This window comes from Micropterus dolomieu, linkage group LG07 (assembly GCF_021292245.1).
Source record: "Micropterus dolomieu isolate WLL.071019.BEF.003 ecotype Adirondacks linkage group LG07, ASM2129224v1, whole genome shotgun sequence".
Classification (NCBI taxonomy): Eukaryota; Metazoa; Chordata; class Actinopteri; order Centrarchiformes; family Centrarchidae; genus Micropterus; species Micropterus dolomieu.
In genome coordinates, this window is record NC_060156.1 from 16,753,251 (window position 1) to 16,773,360 (window position 20,110).

At 40.3% G+C, this 20,110-nt stretch overlaps 4 protein-coding genes and 1 non-coding gene across 8 annotated transcripts in view; 3 read left to right on the top strand and 2 right to left on the bottom strand.

The window, feature by feature from the left end:
• Positions 1-20,110, top strand: part of col4a2 (collagen, type IV, alpha 2) — a 105,668-nt gene that overhangs the window by 51,209 nt on the left and 34,349 nt on the right. The window lies entirely within an intron of this gene.
• Positions 145-2,500, bottom strand: rpl24 (ribosomal protein L24; the record flags this gene model as incomplete). The annotated part of the gene is given in 4 exon segments (XM_046053554.1): positions 145-281; positions 1,551-1,661; positions 2,149-2,224; positions 2,351-2,500. Coding segments are annotated over 4 exon segments (329 nt in total), but the record flags the coding sequence as incomplete, so codon positions are not given.
• Positions 952-1,132, bottom strand: LOC123974431. The gene has a single exon (XR_006825851.1). It is a non-coding gene; the product is annotated as a small nucleolar RNA SNORA23 (small nucleolar RNA).
• cep97 (centrosomal protein 97) lies at positions 2,616-8,635 on the top strand. Of its 2 annotated transcripts, none has more exons than XM_046053492.1 (11): positions 2,616-2,854; positions 3,860-4,002; positions 4,123-4,281; positions 4,425-4,526; positions 4,639-4,752; positions 4,855-5,021; positions 5,121-5,285; positions 5,463-5,641; positions 5,780-6,431; positions 6,589-6,664; positions 7,437-8,635. In XM_046053492.1, the coding sequence occupies exons 1-11, from the start codon at positions 2,707-2,709 to the stop codon at positions 7,974-7,976; spliced, it is 2,445 nt and encodes an 814-aa protein (XP_045909448.1). In that variant the 5' UTR covers positions 2,616-2,706; the 3' UTR covers positions 7,977-8,635. The 2 variants fall into 2 exon arrangements, with proteins under 2 accessions (XP_045909448.1, XP_045909449.1); XM_046053493.1 differs by having other exon boundaries at positions 2,716-2,936.
• On the top strand, positions 10,992-16,599 carry nxpe3 (neurexophilin and PC-esterase domain family, member 3). Of its 3 annotated transcripts, none has more exons than XM_046053517.1 (6): positions 10,992-11,273; positions 12,500-12,680; positions 13,128-13,909; positions 15,232-15,302; positions 15,418-15,639; positions 15,729-16,599. In XM_046053517.1, the coding sequence occupies exons 2-6, from the start codon at positions 12,588-12,590 to the stop codon at positions 16,289-16,291; spliced, it is 1,731 nt and encodes a 576-aa protein (XP_045909473.1). In that variant the 5' UTR covers positions 10,992-11,273; positions 12,500-12,587; the 3' UTR covers positions 16,292-16,599. The 3 variants fall into 3 exon arrangements, with proteins under 3 accessions (XP_045909473.1, XP_045909472.1, XP_045909474.1); XM_046053516.1 differs by having other exon boundaries at positions 10,992-11,205; XM_046053518.1 differs by lacking the exon at positions 10,992-11,273 and adding an exon at positions 11,414-11,449.

Here is a 20,110-nt window from a genome sequence, read left to right on the forward strand (position 1 = left end):
CTTGGTTCTAAGTAAATAATGTATCTCCTGCTAAAATACAGTGCCTCAAAAATTTAATTAATCAGTCTAATTTAATAGAAACCAAGGAACCTGATGTTAAAAAAAAAAAAAAAAAAAAAAAAAAAGAACAGTTTGTGTGCTTACCTGATGGCCTGCTCCCTCTGGGCCTTGCGGACCTCAGGCTTCTGATTCCTCTTGGCCATGATCTCAGCCAGGGAGGCCCCAGTAATGGCCCTCTGGAATTTCACTGCGCGGCGGGTACGCTTCTTTGCCACCTCTTCCTGTTAAACACATCATGAAGAGACATTTGTAAAACAAATCCAGCAACCTATTGCCCAGCCTCTATTAATAGAAAAAGAAGGATCAAGAGGATCCTACATAATAGCTTACATTCTGTTTATTTTGGTTCAACTCACATGCAAAACTCCAGGTGTTGTAGAATCAATAAGGCTTAGAGCCAGAGACTTCGATGTTCAACTAAAACCTAAGTACTGCAGTCTACAACATCGTAGCTACAGTGGTAACTAAACTTCAGTTTGTGATGAACCTTTGTTTTTAGCTACATTTTCTCAGGAATCACTACTACAATTTTTCCAGAGCAACTTAAACTAGGTAAATCCATCCTTTGATAGGTGCAACCAGATCAACATTTAATAATCGAGTTCAGAGAACATCTCAAACCATCATAACAAATTTGTTTGTGCGTTTTACCAATACCTAACCATCTACACAAAATTTTATTCACTGGAGAGAAACAAAACATGAAATGTTGGTTTTTACTGTCACTTATTAGCCACTCAGCAGTGTGGATGAATCACATATTCTACTAACTTCTAGAAGTGCCAACACAGCTACATTTTAAACAGTTTCACTGAACTGATGGTATCTTACCATGCAAGCTGTAATGGATTCAGACTACATGTAATACAGTTGCATGAAATAAGTTTTGCAGCATGTAGGAGAGTTTGGAGGCTGGCCGATGGCGAGATGTCGATAAGGACGTCAAGGGCCAGTACTATGATCTCCAGTTGCTCTATGGCTGCAGGTGAGGAGTGAGCATTGCTGCCAAGACTGCAAAACGCAGTCCGGCAACAACACATAACACAGACTTGCACCATGCACACCATCCACCTGTAGCCAACGTAGTATGCAGAAACGAATGGGAACTTGTGTTTAACTTTCTAAGTAGAAATACAGCTCTATCAATTCTCAATGTATTACCCACTATGATTGCAGTGTTTTTACACATTGTTAGAAATCCTAAGCCAGATACCAACGGACTAGTTACAAACAATCATGGTAGTTTTGCCATTTTGACAGCTGTAATATTCATAATAAGCACATACTGATAAAAAAAAAAGCCCAAATGCCAAATTCACAGTCAGTCAATTGCTGGACCAACAACTACTACTTTTAAAGCGATATTGGCCACTTTTATTATCACACAGAACTGTAATATAGACATAAGCCCCATCGGTGTGTAACTTTGGAATTACACGGACAACACCTAGTAACTAGAAAACACAGACACATTTCTGCCTGTTACTTACAGACTGGCCCTTCTTGTGCTTGCGTCTGTACAGCACAGTCCAGTTGATCTGTCTTGGGTTCCTCTTGGCAAGGAAGGCGGACTCACACTTGGCGTTCAAAAACTGGAACACCTAACGAAGAAAGGAAGAAAGCTTATGATATATTTATGATGCATCCAAAATCACTCTCCTGGTTTACAAATCACTGACAGGTGACGGTCAGTTTTGCATCTACTCCTTAACATACTACTCTGCTGACACAGTGTAGATGTCAAGCTAGTAAATTAAAACAGTGACATTGGATTTGGCTAAAATTGCAAAGCTCTACGACAGTTGGGAAAAATAACTCTAGAGCAGTAGAGTAGAGCCACTTAAAAGCGTCGTGCTAATGGAAATACTATAAATTCCTATATTGTGGCGGTAACAGTTTGAGCTAGCAGCTAACTTTAGCAAGTCAATGGAGCCGACAGGGCCTCTTCCAGAGACTGTTAACTTTTGTTAAAGCACCTATAATAGGCGGCAAAGAAAACGGACATCACGTTTTAATCCGATGAAGTACATTTCACACCGTATCTACAGTCAGAGAAGCTGGAAACCAGTGTTAGGGTGGGATGGTTACCTTTCCGTCTATCCTGGCGTATCGACGGCCATGGCCGGGGTATATTTTATACCCGCTGAAACTGCACAACTCGACCCTGAAAACGACAAATATAAGGCATCACTAAAAGAAAAGGGTACACAGTAACTCTTAATGTAGATAACACCATTATAATGTTTATTTAAGTGTTGAGATGGTGTTTGATAGTATTCCGTAGACTCACTTCATGATGGCTCCGAGAGGGCACAAAACCGGAAAGAAAGATGGCGGATACGGAAACTACAATGGGATACTTCAAATCGATATATATGAACTAATAAATAGTGGCTATTTTTCAGTAAGTTTAAGTTATTGTTATTGTTTTACATGTACAATACACATATACATTATTTTTACTTTTGTAAAAATATTTTAATCAAATAACCGATCACCAGCAGAAGGATGACGTCACAATCTGACGGTTGCCTAGCAAGCCTATCAGCAAGCGACAAAGCAAATAAGTATTTAAAGATAAATAGCTAACTTATGGGCCCATTTTGGTAGCGTACCTTTTCTTTCTTTACTACAGCCTGGCTGGCAATGGGAAACAATGAGGATTGTAGTCTTTTCAAGCCACAACAGACGCTACTCCGTAATGTGCGGGACGGCCTGCTTGAACTACATTTCCCAGAACCTCTTTGGTTTAGCCGTTTGACAAGCGACATACGTTTCTTGTCTTTCATACGAGGTACATAGTTGTAAGCTAACGATAAGTATTATCTGAGGCGTCAGGATGGGCGTATCAGATTTACAATTTGATACAAATGCTGGTAAGTGCCTAATGGTTTGTTTGGTCAGACGGACAGCCATGGTCCATTTTTAGGTAACGGTTGCCGTTGCGAGAATGTTGCTAGCTAACGTAAGCTAGCGTGCATCGCCCCAGAGTACCGCCGTTAGCTAATGTTACTCTCTAGGTTGCAGATCAAAACATCCTGTGTCAGTAGTAACGTTGCTCTGGCGCCAGACTTACAAAGTGTCTTGCAGCAAAGTTTAACAAAACTTAAATATGAATCCAACACATTTTCTGTAGTGTTAATGTTCTCCAAGTTGTCTAGGTAGATTCGGGTAGATTGTAGCCAAGTACGATATGGTATTAACGTATTATATTATATATTATAATATTGATTATTTTCTGTCCTTGTTAGTCCTTATTTGATAGTCAGCTTTCGTGCCTTGGGATATCATTTCAACCATTATGTGAAATTATTGCTTCCTCCTCCTCTTGTATTGTTTACTCCACTTCTCTTAAAGGGCGATTTAGTAGGCTATTCATTTACACCTTCATAAAGTTGGAAGATCTGAAAAGAGAGATTAAAACAAAATCAGTGCAGCAGAGGCCGAAATATCCTAACTTTTAGTCCCTATAAAAAGTAAAGTTTCTTCAACACTGTATCCTACAACTTCCATAATACCATACTAATGAATGAGTCTTGTAAATGCCCTGATTTTCAAACTCCATGCCCCCACACGTTTTCTGTCTGTCAGGAAAGCAGTCTAACTCAAGGTGACCCTGATCACAATAAAATTACCTTCATGTGTAAAATGTCAGCCTCCAGCTTTACTGTAGGTGTATACTGTATGTGTGCTTAGCTGCTTTAAGATATTGTGTTTTAAATTGCCATGGTGATTGGCAAAATGACAGTTGTTGTGGTTTTCGACTCTGTTTAATCTCAACTTTCTTTACTCCTACTAGGACCTGTGGTGGATCTTTCATCGCGGGGTATGCAAAAGCTGGATCCTAGTTTCACCTGCTCTGAGGACACTCACACTCTCATCCTGGACCGTAACCACATAATGAAACTGGACCATCTTGAAAGGAGCCCAGGCCTTCAGCAGGTAGTTAAACCCTTTGAACTTTTTGTTCGGTTCTCACTCCCTTTACACAGGCTTATAAGATAGTCACTTAATGCCTTTTGATAAATCTTCCTCTTCTTTGATAAATCTTTTCATCTTTAGCTATCTGTAGCCAGTAACCGTCTGGTGAGAATGATGGGCGTGTCTCGCTTAACAGAGTTGAGAGTCCTCAATCTTCCCAATAACAGTATTGGATACATCGAGGGGCTAAGAGATCTAACACATCTCAAATGGCTCAACCTGTCTGGGAACAACATTAAGGTGAGTGAAAATATTGTCACATACTTTACTGATATATCATGTCATTTATTTACAAAAAATGTCATTGCATAGATGCATCCATTAGTTTCAGCCCATGTCTTAATATGTTGCATGTTTAATCAACTGTGCACTCTTTTACACAGGTCATTGAGCAACTCAACAACTGTGTTTCCCTTCAACACCTGGATCTATCTGACAATAACATATCTACTATTGGTGATCTGACTAAACTGGTGGCATTAAAGGTGAGTGCTGGAGGTCAGAAGCAAGCCTAAAAAAGGTTGTTTAATAATGTACTGTTATAGTGTCAGTTTTCTTTTATATATCTGTTTTGATTAATTTCTGTCAATTTTGCAGACACTGTTACTCCACGGAAACAGCATTACAACACTTCGTACTGTTCCCGCTCACCTACCTGCCCATTTATCTATTCTCTCCCTGGCAGAAAACGAGATAAGGGATCTTAATGAAGTAATTATCTTTCCCTTACTTGATACATCAGCACTGATCTATCCATTTACATTATATAGAGACTAATTATGATTAACAGACTTTCTTCTCATTATTCCATAGATGTCATACTTGGCACCTCTCCATGACCTGGAGCAGTTGTCCATTATGAGCAACCCTTGTGTTTTGGCAACCCCCTCGTTGCCAGGTTTTGATTATCGGCCATATATCACGAGTTGGTGCCTGAGTCTAAAGGTCCTGGATGGCTATGTGGTGTCACAGAAAGAAGGGTGCGGACATTACTATGCTGTTACAATTTGCTAGTTAAGATTAATGCAGGAATATTATTTGAGTTTCTTATGTACAGTCTATAATTGTCACAATTACAGTCTCAAAGCAGAGTGGCTCTACAGTCAGGGGAAAGGACGCTCATATCGACCAGGTCAGCATGTTCAGCTGGTTCAGTACCTGGCCACTGTTTGCCCTCTGACGTCATCACCAGCCCTGGAGACAGCAGAAGATGCCAAACTGGAGAAGATCCTCAGTAAGCAGAGGTATAAATCTGAACATGATTCTCCAAAAACATGACACCAAAGACTGTCATCTGGTTCTCACTTCATGGCTCAAGTAAATATTTTCCATTAAGAAGGATGTATGGGTTATACATCCTTCTTAATGGAAAATATTTACTTGAATTACCTCATGTTTGAACTGACATTGTTGTCTCTCAGGTTTCACCAGAGGCAGCTTTTAGAGGAGACCCGGGGAGGCTGTCCTAGTCCTCCTCGTCCAACTCAACTTGATGTGGAGAGGCACAGTCCTTTACATGCTGTCCCACAGGGGGGAGCCAGAGAGGCGAAGAAAGTCAGTGCTCCTGCACCAGCTGCTTCTCCATCAGTCCGGGAGATGGGTAAGAATGCTGCTTTGTCACTCTATGGGGCAATTCCAGTTGACATCATGGGTTCGTCTTTATTGTTTCTCTTTACAAGTGGTTGTGTAGCTTTCTTTTTCATAATTTTAACTGTATAGCGTGTCTACTTTTGTACAGAGCCAATTGTGCAGTTTAACACCTGGGTGAGCTGTGATTCTTCCCACCCATCACTGCCTGTAGTGCGCAGCCCAAGGCTCGTAGATGAGCACATCTATTTGGAGGATGCGCAGACAGATGAGGACAAACTCAATGGCAGCATGCTGTCCTCAGAGTCCACCTTTATCCCCTTCACCTCTGATCTGGAGCCACAAACGACCCACTCTGACAGCGAGGATGAGACCGAGACATTTGAACCTGATTCCCTGGCTCCAAAGCGGCCAGCACAGCCCAAAAAGCACAACACAAGCAAGACACATCATTCGCCCCCAGTGGATAAGCAAGAGAGGGGTCATGAGGAAATTATTATTTCTGGTGCAGCCACAACAGCTGGAACAATGAGGGTCAGAGTTAGCACACCACAAAATGATCTGGAAACATCTTCTGACTCTGGTAGAGCAGAGATGAAAGAAGCCCCCAAGCAGGAAGAAGTTGCTATGTGTGCCAGTGAATCAGGTTTGATGGAAGCAGACAGGGCAGCGGTTAAAATACAGTCATGGTGGAGGGGACAGCACACTCGGTGTTGTCACCCCATGGCCAGAGAAGTACGAAGTGAAATCCGCCTACACAGGATGCAAGAACACATCCTCTTCCTGTCTGAAAAATTCGACAGGTAACTGACTGACCATCAGAATTGTTTGTTTTCTATTTTACTTATGATATGAGAATGGTTGCATTAACAAATATTACATATGGCTGTGGGTATATAAATACATGTTTGCCAATATGTACAAAGATTCAAATGTCCTAAAAAATGGATTTGTCTGCAGGATGCAGCAGCAGTATGAAGAAGAAAGGTTACAAAGGCTGGTTCAGGAGGAAGCTGTAAAGTTTCTCTGGAAACAGGTCAGTGACTGAAGTTTTCATTATCACAGCCACCCATTCACCACGACTCATTATTTGTGTTGTGTAATGTTGGTCTCCTGTGGGCTCCTTCTTCCAAACAAGACTAAAGGCCCATTTATACTTCTGCGTAGGGTCTACGTGCGTACCTACGCCGTAGGCTACGCACGTAGCCATGCATTTATACTGTGTTGACTGTTGCCGGCCGAGCAGGCTAATTTCCGGTTTAGCGCTTCGCTAACGTAAATGGGGGTAAAATTATAAATGTGCGGCTGGTGTAACCTTTTCAAATTTTACCGACCGAATGGATCACATTCTGGCTCGGGTTGTGACAGTCAAATATATACTTTATAAGTATATATACAAATATAAGTACTTTCGGAAAGGCCCTAAGAGTCTACTGCCACACTAGCATCCCTGTGAGGCTGTACTCGCTAAATGCCAACATGCTGATCTTTAGCAGGTATACTTTTTTACATCTTAGTTTAGCATGCTAACATTTTCTAATTGGCACTAAACTCTAAATATATCTGAGGCTGATGGGAACATAGGTAGTTTTGCAGGTATTTGGCCATAAACCAAAGTATTGAACGCATTACAGTCTCATCTGTAGGTTAGAGGAAAAGCTAAGGGATCACAGGTTATTACAATTCATTCTGAAGGGGACACAAATTTGACTGGCCGTTCAGACTAATCGACTAACTGACCATCCAGTTGTTATTGGCTTTGCAACGTGATTCATTGAGTGAACACTATTCCCGGGTTCTCATTGTAGCTCCAGTCGATGCAGCAGTGGAAACAGTCTGTGGAGCAGCAGCTGGCCTGTATTGCTCAGCCCGTCGCCCCGGTCCAGATCTCAGCTCCTGGACTATGTGAGGCTGCCCTGCCTGTTGCATCCAGCACGACGAACCCTCCCAGCACGACGAACCTTCCCAGCACCGACGTCTCCTTCCCTGACTCTGGCTTCCAGTCAACAAGTGATCAACAGGCAGCGCAGGAGGACAGCTTCCTGAGCAGTGGGACCACAGACTCTATGAAGACGGTGAGAGCACTAAGCCCTGTTCGTAGCGGCTTTGCTGGTGGTAGCAATGGTGCGGACAGCGCAGACTGCAGCCTGCTGGAGCAGTACCTCTCCTCTGTACAGCAGCGGGAGGAGGAGGCTGAGGAGGTTGTCAGTGATAGAACAGAAACGCCACTGCTCTCCTCACCAATATCCCTCAGCAAATCAGCACAGTCAAATTCCCCTCCGCAGAACGCAGCAGATAACCAATCAGAAGTGCAAAGAACAGAGGAAACCATTCCTGGCCCTGTCTGAGAGTCACCTGAGAGACCCCTGTACAGAACTACTGAGTGTAAACTGGCACTGACTATAGGATCAATCTGCACTGCTTCCTCTTGAGACTTTTGGTATGTCTGACTACTGCACTCTTATTGATTACTGACCCAGATCTCAAATGGCTGTGCACTTACCTTAGTTTATCAAGACTAAACCCAGGACGGGCTTAAAAACAATACCTTACTGTGAATGTAACAAGATTTTTTATACTTCCACTACTTGGATCTGTTCTGTTATTTAATGGACATTTTCTGCCCAGTGTAAAGACGATGATTGTGATGTAGCTTCAGAAGGTATTGATAGCAAGCAATTGTTTTATGAGGAAATACAGTGAGTAGGTTGCTACCTCTACTGATTAAAAGACCAGGCATGATATAACCTGTTCTCTTCTATATCTATCAGTATCCACTGCACTGAATATATGTGATAAACTACAAGTAATCCCATTAGGAGTGTGTGTTTAACCATAGTGAACTTGTAACCACAGACATACTATACATGAAACAACAAGCATACTATCTATTATCACATAGTAGTAATAGCTCAATTGTTTTGATCAACTTTACATTACCTGAAAATGTTGTAGCATCTTTATCTTCTTAAAACATGCAAATAAATCTGCAATTATTGTTTTCCAATTATTTGTTTTTGTATTATATTGTAAGAACCATGGCTGCAACTAACAACTGTTCTGTGTCTCAATTAATCCTTTAGTGAACAAAATGTTAAAAAATAACATTTATTAGAACGAGAACCCACCGATGAAATGAGTAATTGCAGCGGTTACTAATATTTGTGAGTTGTTGCATTCAGATAATTTACTGAAGTCAAAGTAGCAATGCCACAGTATTAAAAAATACTCCATTAGAAGTAAAAGCCTGCATTCAACACTTCAAGTAAAAGTAGAGCGCATACATACATTCTTATCTTCCAGTCCATCCAGAATGTGATACAAAATGAACAATCATAGAAAAGGTGCTATTGTTATCAGCAAGCATAAATTACAAGATCAACAATTTGTTGGATATATTTTATGCAACATTTTCAAGTGTAATTCTCTAACTTTGTTAGTAATACAAAATCTAAAAGGAACAAGCCACGCCCTGTGCCAATTAACAACAGTATAATGAGAATCCCAGAAAAATTTGCCAGGTGTTATTTTCTTTAAATTTAGAAAAGTAATTTCTAATGTGTGTTAGTGCATTTGATGCTCATAATATTAATATCATTTATATAAAGAGTACCTGTGACACTAGGAACCTTATGTTGTTTCTTTTCAGCTTTTCATTAATTCCAAAAAACCCATTAGGTATATATTTAAAGACTGAGCTATATTCTTTGCATGTTATCATTGCTTTTCTCAAAGTACTTTTCACCACTGTTGACAAGTTATTACAGAATAAGGAAGTAAAAAGAGTAAATAATTACACTGTACCAATGTGAGTCGAGCCAATTTCACAGCAAAACACAGTAAAAGTATTCATTGTTACTAGTCATAATTCTTCTACTGAAATATTACTAGTTTAATGAATTTTTTCTGTCGGCTTCCATACATTACTTTTATGCGCTCAAATTTCGAATTACTACCCGCCAGAGGACGCAGCAAGCCTCATCCACCAAAAAACCACCCCCCAACCTGGTCCTGTTTTCCTGTCATCATGATTACCGTTATTAGTGGGAGCTCTCGGTAACCTCGATGGAAAACGTCATGAGGTCAAGGAAAGATGTAAAGGAGAATCCATAAGGACTTAGGAAAAGAGGACCGCGGGGCTCAGAGAATCCGACTGCTCTTTTCTAAGCGACGTAATTATGCGACGGCGGATGTTACTGACGTGGCGTGCCGTGATAAAACTACAATATTCCGAAGATGGACTACAAAAAGCGCATCTTTGACACTGCGCCCCATGTTGTTGTAATGCAGGCCATCTAAAGGTGGACAACACGGTGGAATATATTACTTAATAACCAAGATAGCAAAAAGGCAGATAAGGTAGCCTACCAGTCACTAAATAATGGACAGGGTTGTCACATTGAGAATGCTTGCTCACACTCACCCTCCTGCCCAACCATAGGCCTATTTATCAACATGAATCCCAATTGTATGTAAATACAGTGTTTCCCACAGAATGAAAGCGTAAATGTGCCGAGAGAGAGAGAGAGAGAGAGAGAGAGCGACGGGGCGAGAGGAGATGCTGAGAGAACATATGCGCTGTGCAGCGCTCTGTCATCAAATACGATTTTACCCATTTTAAATAGTAATAAAATCAATCGAAAAGCAGCTTGATAATGTGGCAGTCCGCCACAAATAAATCAGTGTGTGGGAAACGCCTACTGTAGAGGTTATCCAGCTTGATCTTTGCCTTTATTAAGATGAGGGTGTCAGCATCTGTGACTGAAGAAAAATTAATTTGCTGAAGGCTGCAGTACATAACGTGAGTCTACACACTGCAACATTATCCTCACTTTGATCACGTTACAAGACTAGTAACAGATGGCATTGGTCTGTTATTGTTGACAGTTTAAGATATATGCATATTAGCAAGTTATGGCATAAGAGAGAAAAAGCTTAATAGCCAATGGTAACTTACTAACATAGTGATCAACCTCCGTTATCCGTCATGGTTGGAGATTTATTTGTTTTTATTGCACTTAATGGCTTATTTTTACAACCCGAAACATAAAACGGTGTTGAAACAGTATTAGATTACAAAAAAGGCTAAAGGAAACAAACCAATAGAAAGAAGGTAGTCTTATGTGAGTCTTATCAAAGTATCATAATGTGTGTCTGTATTGCAAGGATCTTGCTAAATGTGGTTGATGGATTTTATCATTTGAGTTTGAGAATGTGCGCCGCTTTAAATGTTGCCGCCGCAAGGAATTGTGGGACGGTATTCTCTCCTTTCCTTTCATAAAGGATGGTCCGGTGTACCCTATGCTAAAGGAGATATGAAAGGAAGCATTGAGGCACCTTTCCTTAGCTTTTAGAGAATTCGACCAGCTCTTATCATGGCTGCCACGGAAATACTTCCGGTTCACTTCACTCAGTTAGGAACCTTCCTAAGCAACGCAGCCCAGGACGCTCCTCCAGTCCACCACACCGTCTCTGATGTGCATGTCTCCTCTTTCCTCCCGCGACCAGTAGTCAGACTCATCACCCTCCTCCGGCTCTCTAACTGTCCGACATCACGCTCATCTGTCGTCGTTATTTGTAAGTAGGGAGGCTTTGGCTAGCTGGCTAAAACGCCTGCATCACCGGTTTTGACGTTAGCTTAACGGGTAGGTTTATATAAATTATAAATATGGTGGAATCTCCACCCATGTATTGATTATTGGTATCCATCCGTTTGTTTGCTGTTGGCGTCTAGAAGCTTCGAACGTTAACCGTTTTAAAACAAACGGCCGTTATGGATCAAGATGGAAGATTCATCGGGAGATCTGTGCTGTTTTTAAAAGTAACTTGATAACGGAGCGGTTATGGCCGTTAAATCTGCTCATTACAGCTTGTAGACATTTCTAAGCGTGGATAAATGTATAGACTAAACAGAAGACACAATAACCTCGGTTAGGAATAGCTTTAACGTTAGTGGATACATTTGAGCTGCAACGAATAATCAATAATAATAATTGACTTTAAGACCTTTAATGTATTTTTGACTTTCACGCATCTTTGTCATTGAGATGAGATGTAACACATATACTTTGTAAACACAAGGCAGGTGTGGAAAAAAAGCTTTAAAATAACGATGCTTCCAAAAATAGACATGTTAAAATATTATATTTATAAATTAACAAAATTCAAAGTGGGTGAACAAAAGAAAAATCTAAACCAAATCAATACCTAGTGTATGTATCCTTCAGCCTAGTTATTGTCTCCATATATTTTGATATAACACCAGCAACACATGCATAGTAGGTCAGAGTGGTGTATTAAGCATCAAAGTTAATTCTTGACCTTTGGTAAGTTTGACCAAAACAATCCCTGGTCCTGGTCCTCATACTAGCTTTAGAGTTTTCCTAGTTGTAACAGATCAATAATACTCAGACAGTGAGACCCAAATATGGTTACAGTGGTAAAAAAGCATATGTCAGAAAATAACATAATGTTAAAGAAATTTGTTTCCTCTACGTATAAAATATGCTACTAAAGGATTCCTTCCTGATTCACACCTCAACTATTTTTGAAATCATCTAACCAATAATCTATAATGATCAATAAAACAATTCACATAAAAAAAATCTATGCCTTTCATCTTTCTCCTATCAGATTGTTACTGTGCACACAGAGAGACTATAGTTGTTTTTTGTGAGACATTAGTTAGGTTTGTACCATATAAACAAATAAATGTGTACTTCTCTTCCCTTGTCTGATGAGGACTCCTAAACTGCTCCGACAAATGTATTTTGGACAAAAACTTAGAATATCTGCATTATCCTGTGTCAACTATGGTTTTTATCTATGTTTCTTTCCAAACATGAATATAACATCCTTCACATGGCGTCAGGCGCTGCGGACGAAATGATACCATCATCACCGATGTGACAGCATAGAGTGAAACAGAGCCTGATCATGGGAGACAGAAGGAGGTCACCATGTGCCGAAATCTCTCCAAATATACCCTAATTTTCCTCTTCCTAGCCGTGTCCGGCCTCATCTTCCTGCTGCGTAACATCCACACTGTGGAGGTGAGGAACATAATGGGTCACACATGGGTTTTAATTGATGTGTTTTATCAGTTACCTCGATGGATACACTGATCATTTTCCTCTTTATCTTTTAACAACATGCTATGTATACACTTGCTTTTGAGGACAGTCATAGCACAGACCTTTTCTTCAGTGGAAATATGACATTATTCAGAAACCCACCGTTTTTTACATTTAATTTGACTGTTGTGAAGACTCTTAAAAGAAGAGGATTCATTTCCACCCTTTTTATATACAGTCTATATTTCCATCACAGGATAACATTCACTAATATATGACACAGTCCTCTATTATAGTCTAAGCCTGAGATAATTAGGTTGGTTCGATTGGTAGTGTTATGCCCTTTTATGCATTTTTATCTGTCAGTCATAGGATGATGGTCCTGTCTCCTGCAGCATCTCCTAACTCTCCTCCTTTTCTCTTCAGAACTGGAACTGCCACACTATTTCAGCCCTCTACCAGCTCCAGAACAGGATCCAATCATCCTTCATCCCAGTGGATCTCCCTACTTTTCATCACAACCACACTTTCTGTGCCCATCTGGGCCAGAAACCCTCCTCTCAAGATGAAGTGGAAGAGCGCTACCTGTTGGACTCTATTGCCTGGCCTGGGCCTCCGCCTCGTTCTACACCAGCCCCCCTTCGCCAGACGAGTGACCCTGTGCATAGCCTGTTTGCCATCCTTCCCGCTAAGGGAGGAAGGGAGTGGCATGTGGGCGACCAGCTGGAGGCTCTCGTCCAAATGCATGACTTCCAGGGTCGTCCCAAGCGCTACGGCGGGGATTTCCTTTTGGCCAGGCTGCACTCCCCGGAGCTTGGAGCAGGTGTAGCAGGGACGGTGCTGGACCACAAGAATGGATTTTATTCGGCCATCTTCCCGCTCCTCTGGGCGGGGGCCGCACGTGTTGAGATTACACTGGTGCACTCCAGCGAGGCCGTTGCTGTCCTATGGCGACTGAGGGAGGAACGTCCAGATCGAGTCTTTTTCAAGAGCCTGTTCCGCTTGGGCTTCCTGTCTGAAACTACAGTGTGCAACATGTGCTTGCCCCCCGACCCGCAGCCTCTGTGCAATTATACAGACCTTTACACAGGGGAGCCCTGGTACTGCTACAAGCCTAAAATACTCAGCTGTGACACCAGAATCAACCACGCCAAAGGAGGCTATCTGAAACACCTCATCACCAACAAAGAAGCACTGCTCTTCCAGAGGTACAATTATAGGATGAGTTAAAAATGACACTATGACATATATTTGTATTGTACGTAGGGATGGGAAGTTCACGCAATATTAAAATGTGACGATATTTCTCTTTGAGGTGGAAAGCTGTCTCACGATATCAGCATGACAGAGTGTGAGGGTGAAATTAGCATAGAAGATGTTTGTGTAGCAGCCCGGTGGAAACAAGTGACAGATAAGACACAAACAATATGTAAGCAACATTTCAAAATGCCCCAGCATTGTTTTGCATTTTGTGAAGTCGAAAAAAAGACTTTTCTAGTCATATATTTTGTCACTGAAGATTTAGTCTTAAAATATCATCTTGTTCTCGTGAACCCAATATTGTGTATCGTCCAGTCTCGTGAGCTAAGTGTATTGTCACACCCCTACTAATAAGTATTGTTTGTTTAACCAAAGCTCATAGCTTATTCCTCTGTAACACTGCCACTCTAGTGGCCTGTTCATGTCTTCAGTAGGAACTAGGTTTAGGGCTGAATGCCTCCGATTGTCTAGGGATGTTGGACAGGAGAAAGAGGCCGAATTCTTGCTTTGTCAGTTCTCTCCACAAGATGACAAGCAAACAACTTTTAAAATGCTTGTTTTCTTAATGGCGTTCGGATCGGAGTTACACTATGCTAACTGGTTCATAGTAAAGTACAATGATAGCTGTAATCAAGTAACAGACACATATTTTCTGAACTTACAAGGTAGTTCAGCATCCTCGCTTACTTTTTTCCAAGAAATCTCCTGTTTTATCCGGTTTCTGTGTAATATGTAAATATAAGTAGTATCATAGAGCTCTTGGTGCCCACAGACGACTACAATAAGGACAACAAAGGTTGGAAACTCAGTGGCTAGCTAATGCAGACAGGTGGAGAAGCCCGAGAGGCTGTTTAATCCCCAAAATTAAAAAGTTAATTTAATAAAAGGAATTAACTCTGAGCTCCTCCCGCCGGTAAACGGCTCCGTATAGAGCAGAATCCGGTGCGAGTCTGGGTGTTTATTTGTCCAGAAACACCAGCGCTGCCACCCGCCTTTCTCCTCCAGAGCTTCCCGTCAATCAGTAGCTGTCAGTCTGCGAGTAGAGGCTCTGTCCCTACCACACAACACTCCGCCTTGTGATACACGCATATTTTTTGCTCAAGTTGAATACTTTCAACTCACACTTTGTGTTCTATGTGAATACACAGTAACACATTGTTGCTTTTGGTCTTTTTTCTTAGGATTTATTGTCAGTAATACAAATATAGAATATAAACCTTTTAACATTCAGGTTTAACACTGACCATTAATAATGTTTCTTTTATCTTAGTGGTGTAAACATCAAAGTTCGCATTCACGCTTCAGGACCCGATGGAATCTATGTGCTGCCTCCCAGGAAAGGTACAGTATACCTGCAGAGTAACAGTTATAGTTTGTGCATCATGACACCACTGTGCATGGTTTGATTTATTCCAATGGAATAATTTTGTCTGCAACATTTTTTGCTTTGCATCAGATGACGTTGAGATAGAAAGCAGCAGTATAAAGCCAGAACCTATTAAGCTAGCACCTTCTGGATATTACTACGAGGACTCATGGAGGCCATTAGGTGGCGTTACAATGCGCCAGTTCAATGAATCATCTGCCATCACTCAGTGTTTGAAGAATAAGGTGATCAACATGTATGGAGACTCTACTGTCAGGCAGTGGTTTGAGTACCTCATTGCTTTAGTACCAGGTGAGTGCTGATCTTTTGGTCTCATCTTTTGTTTTCACTGCCTTATGTATTTTTCCTTCTGTAACTTTAATTTATAACTCCTTCCCCAGGATTAAAGGAGTTCAACCTGCACAGTCCTAAAAATGTGGGGCCTTTCATGGCGGTGGACAGCACCCATAATATTCTGTTGAAGTACCGCTGCCATGGCCCACCCATCCGCTTCTCCACGGTCATGTCCAGTGAGTTGCGGTACATTTCAAACGAGCTGGATGGCCTCTCCGGGGGTCCCAACACAGTCGTGGTCCTCAGCATTTGGGCTCATTTTAGCACCTTTCCTGTGGAGGTGTACATACGGCGACTCCGTCACATTAGACGGGCGCTGGTGCGACTTCTGGACCGGGCGCCGGGTACGATCGTTGTGATCCGCTCAGCCAACCTCCAGGCCCTGGACCAAGAGGTCAGCCTGTACAACAGCGACTGGTACTCCCTGCAGCTCGACAAGGTGCTTAGGGCCATGTTCAAAGGACTGAACGTTCTGCTGGTGGACGCCTGGCAAATGAGTTTAGCGCACCACCTTCCTCACGCCCTCCATCCGCCTCCAGTCATTGTTAAGAACATGATAAACACACTTTTGTCTTACATTTGCCCAGAGAAGAAAAAGAGCCAACAGTGACTACTGTGAATATTGAGGAGTTTATTGTGTGAATCCATCAATGGAAGTGTTCTTCAAAGCTACATACCCTTTTAATACTGTCTTTACTAAAAGATTTGCCAAGTCTCTGTTTACTTGCCTGCTATATTTAATTTTGAATCCCACAAAACGTTAATGTTACACAGTGATTGTTACTACCCATCTTTTTGTTATGTGCAGTACTTTTACTTAAGTTGGCCATGTTTGGTTTTGGGATTCTTTCAAATACGCTGTTTTATATTTATGTGTGTACAAATGGAGGACAACTTAAAAACCTGAATAAGTGTCAAGTTCTGTGTGTTTTTAATTGATTACAGCTCAGCCCAAACTTGAAAACTGCTTTTCTCTCTGAAGAACGCAAAGGACAACTCAATCTTTTCACTTCTTGATTCTTTATTTTCTTTGAGATGGTTTGATAGACCAGTGATGGAATAATATGGTATAGTTTCTTGAAGGTGACTTGATAGATCAGTGATGGGGCAGTAGATATAGGTTGATAACCTTTCAAATACACAAACCAAAACATGAATTAGTTACAGATAAATCATGAATCAGTCACACATAAATCACAATACCACTTTCTCACAGAAGTATTAAATAAATGCTATTGAATCTTCAAACCAAACTAAACACAATCATTAAGTTTAACCTAGGATTTTAACAAGAAGATACCAATCCCGTAATTAAACTCTTGCACATGTTACTTCTGTCAAGTTCAACATTCACATAACAAATCCCCATTACTTATTTTAAATTGCAAATTACAATCCAAGCAGAACCTGAACATTTAAAACTCAATATATCCAAACACAGTCAATCATAAATTGTTCTACCAGTTGCGTCTTTGAATGATCAGGAGCTGTAATCATAGTATCCTTTTCCAGGAATAAATGAGAGAACCAACCGAACTCTCTACAAACATTTCAATGCCATGCTCTCTCTGTGGGTGAGCAGGCAAATATAGTCCCAAAAGCTACTTCCCCAAAAGTTGGTTCCACCAACTTTTGTTGCATAGTTGCCCCCTGCAGTTTGGGAGTGCTCTGAGTGCCCTGGGTGAATCTAGGCTTGGAGTGCTCAGTACAACTAAAGCAAAGTAACCATAAATTGACACAACAATAAGAGTACAGACACAAATCAAAAGCAGACATCTCCATGCACCAGGACTCACTGAACGGTTTGGTGAGTATGAAATGATGCCACAGCCTTGACTGACCAGATCTCAACCCAGTTTCACACCTATGGAAGATTTTGGACTAGCCTATAAGACAGTGCTCTCCACCACCAATAAGACCAAATCATCTAATCTAAAACTGTCATCTTCACATCTATTTAGTTGGTCTCTCTTGCAGTAAAGATCTTGATCTCAGTGACGTTACCTGATAAAGTAGAGGTTGTTTATATAAATGAGGGACTGTCTTGTGGAGGAAAAGTCTCCATTCTTCTAAAATAGTTCCATAGACTTGGCAAGAAGCACTGAAGCTGTTATAATGGCCTTGTGAGTACATACTAAGACACTTGTTGGTGTTTCTTCTAATTTGTCACCCATCTGTATTTGAAGACTCATTTCTAAGATATTCAGTGTTAAAAATGTGTTCTTGTGGTCTGGCATGTTGCAACATGTTGACCACATCTTGTTTTTTATGTCAGGCTAGACAAAATGACAAATCAAACACAGCTACAGCAACCACAAACTACCACATAAATAAACTACATTGCTGTTAAACCCCATCTATGTGTGTGCCAAATTTGGTTTATAGTTTTAAATGTTATTTTAGGTGTTTACAGTACACAAAATGAACCTCACTGTAACTCATAACAGACAAAAGGTATTTGGTTAAAAAAAGGTCTGCATTTATATAGCACATTTATCCAAAGTGCCCAGGAGAGCTGAGAGAGTATTATTTTTCAGTTTTCTAATTCATGTTTTTTTTTAAAGACAACCATAATTTAACTTCTTGAGGAACTTTTTTGTCCTTTCACATTGTTTTAATTGATTTTTACCTGATGACTGCTCTGACATATCTGCCTTTCAGCCTTTACCACTCTCCAACTGTCGACTGTAATTAAATTTTATATGGACATTTGAGGGTTAATTTAAGATCAAATACTTCCTGTTGTCATATGTTAATCATAGGAAATGCAGATTGGTGAAGAGAGTGAGAGTTGAAGTCAACAAGTCTGTCTGATACTAAGAGAAAATTTCTGTTAGTCCCAATGATCAGAGGCTGACTATGAAGAGACTTTGTCATAATTTATAAGAGTTGCTGTCATGTTTGCCAGTTTCTGCTATTGTCAAATGTGTTTGATCTAATCAGGATCATAAGCTGGTGATGCATCTTTTATCACACCCTTTTCTGATCTTAAAGTCTTTGTCGCATTTCAATTAACCAAACTGTAACAATGGCAGCATTAGAAGTGTGTGTTAAATTAATTTCAATTTTCTCTGTATTTGTAAAGATTAAAAATCCTTTTTTTAAAAGGGCATTTAAAGAGTGTCACAATAAATACAAACAACATTAACAGGCCAACCGTCACAGACTAGAAAAAAAAAAATCCAGTTATTCCCCAGATGCTTTGGAGAGCTGTCCACTTAAAGGACAATAAATAATAACACCCATTTGACAGCTAGTGGCATGCTTCCACCCAGTCTCACCTGCCTTCTATATATTCATGTTGATGAGACAAACACTAACTAACTAATACACATGAATAAGCTCAAAGATGCTTGCACAACAAATAAATACAATTTATTCATCTTTTTATCCAACTTTAATATAAGGTTTGTTTTTATTTATTGTCAATGTATTGTTATTGAGTCTGTGGGTGAATCTAGGGAATCATTGTGATATTAACTTTTGGTCATCCAGCTGTGTAGTTTGAAGAAAAGGAAAACAAAAAATTGAAGATGTACCAGCTGCTGCTCAGACTGATTGGTTGCAGATCTCATTTTATATCTGGTTTGGTGGGGTCACATTGCTGAGTGAGCCCCTGCGTAGCAAATTGTGTTGAAATATTTTGATTAGAAAAACACATCTGTTCAGCGCTGTGGTTGACAAACTAGCCTCCATGGCATTTATGATACAAATGCAGCCGAATTTTGAAACATGTTGGTCAGAAAACCATGGAATAAGAAATTATACAAAGTAGAATGCATTTTATTTGTGTGCTTCATTTCTGTAAAAGTATGGAGAAAGAATTTGAGGATTTTTAGATTTAAAAAAGTTTATTGTAGATCAGGAATGGAACATGGTTTCATGTGTGCTGCACATAATTGTAGGAATACATTCTTCAAATCTAAATGTGGAGTGAGAAGGGTCTGCACCACTCACTGCATTCACTTTTATTATATCAGTGGCAGTTCTTACTCAGGTGTTGGATTGTGTTAAAACATGAAAGGGCCCTCCTCAATATCACTGTATGCTGGAGCTTTAACCCTCTCATGCATGAATTATCAAAAACATTATCTACATTTTGTAAAGATTCTTTTTATTAATCAAAATTGGGATAAAATGCAAATCCATTTACATTTATTTCAAAATTCTGTAATTTTTCAGTTATTTAACATGTAACAGATTTCTTTACATTATGTGAGTACAGTACTTATTCTTATTTAGTGTAAAGGCCGCAAAGCAGTCAAAAGTTGCTGTAATATGTATGTATGTAATATGCAATCTGACTCCACTGTTGCAACAGTTGATTTTTGGTGTATAAAAACTAGGGGTGGACGATACAATACGATACATGGCTCACGATATCACGATACAGCAATTCTGCGATAATCGATATATTGCTAGACAATCC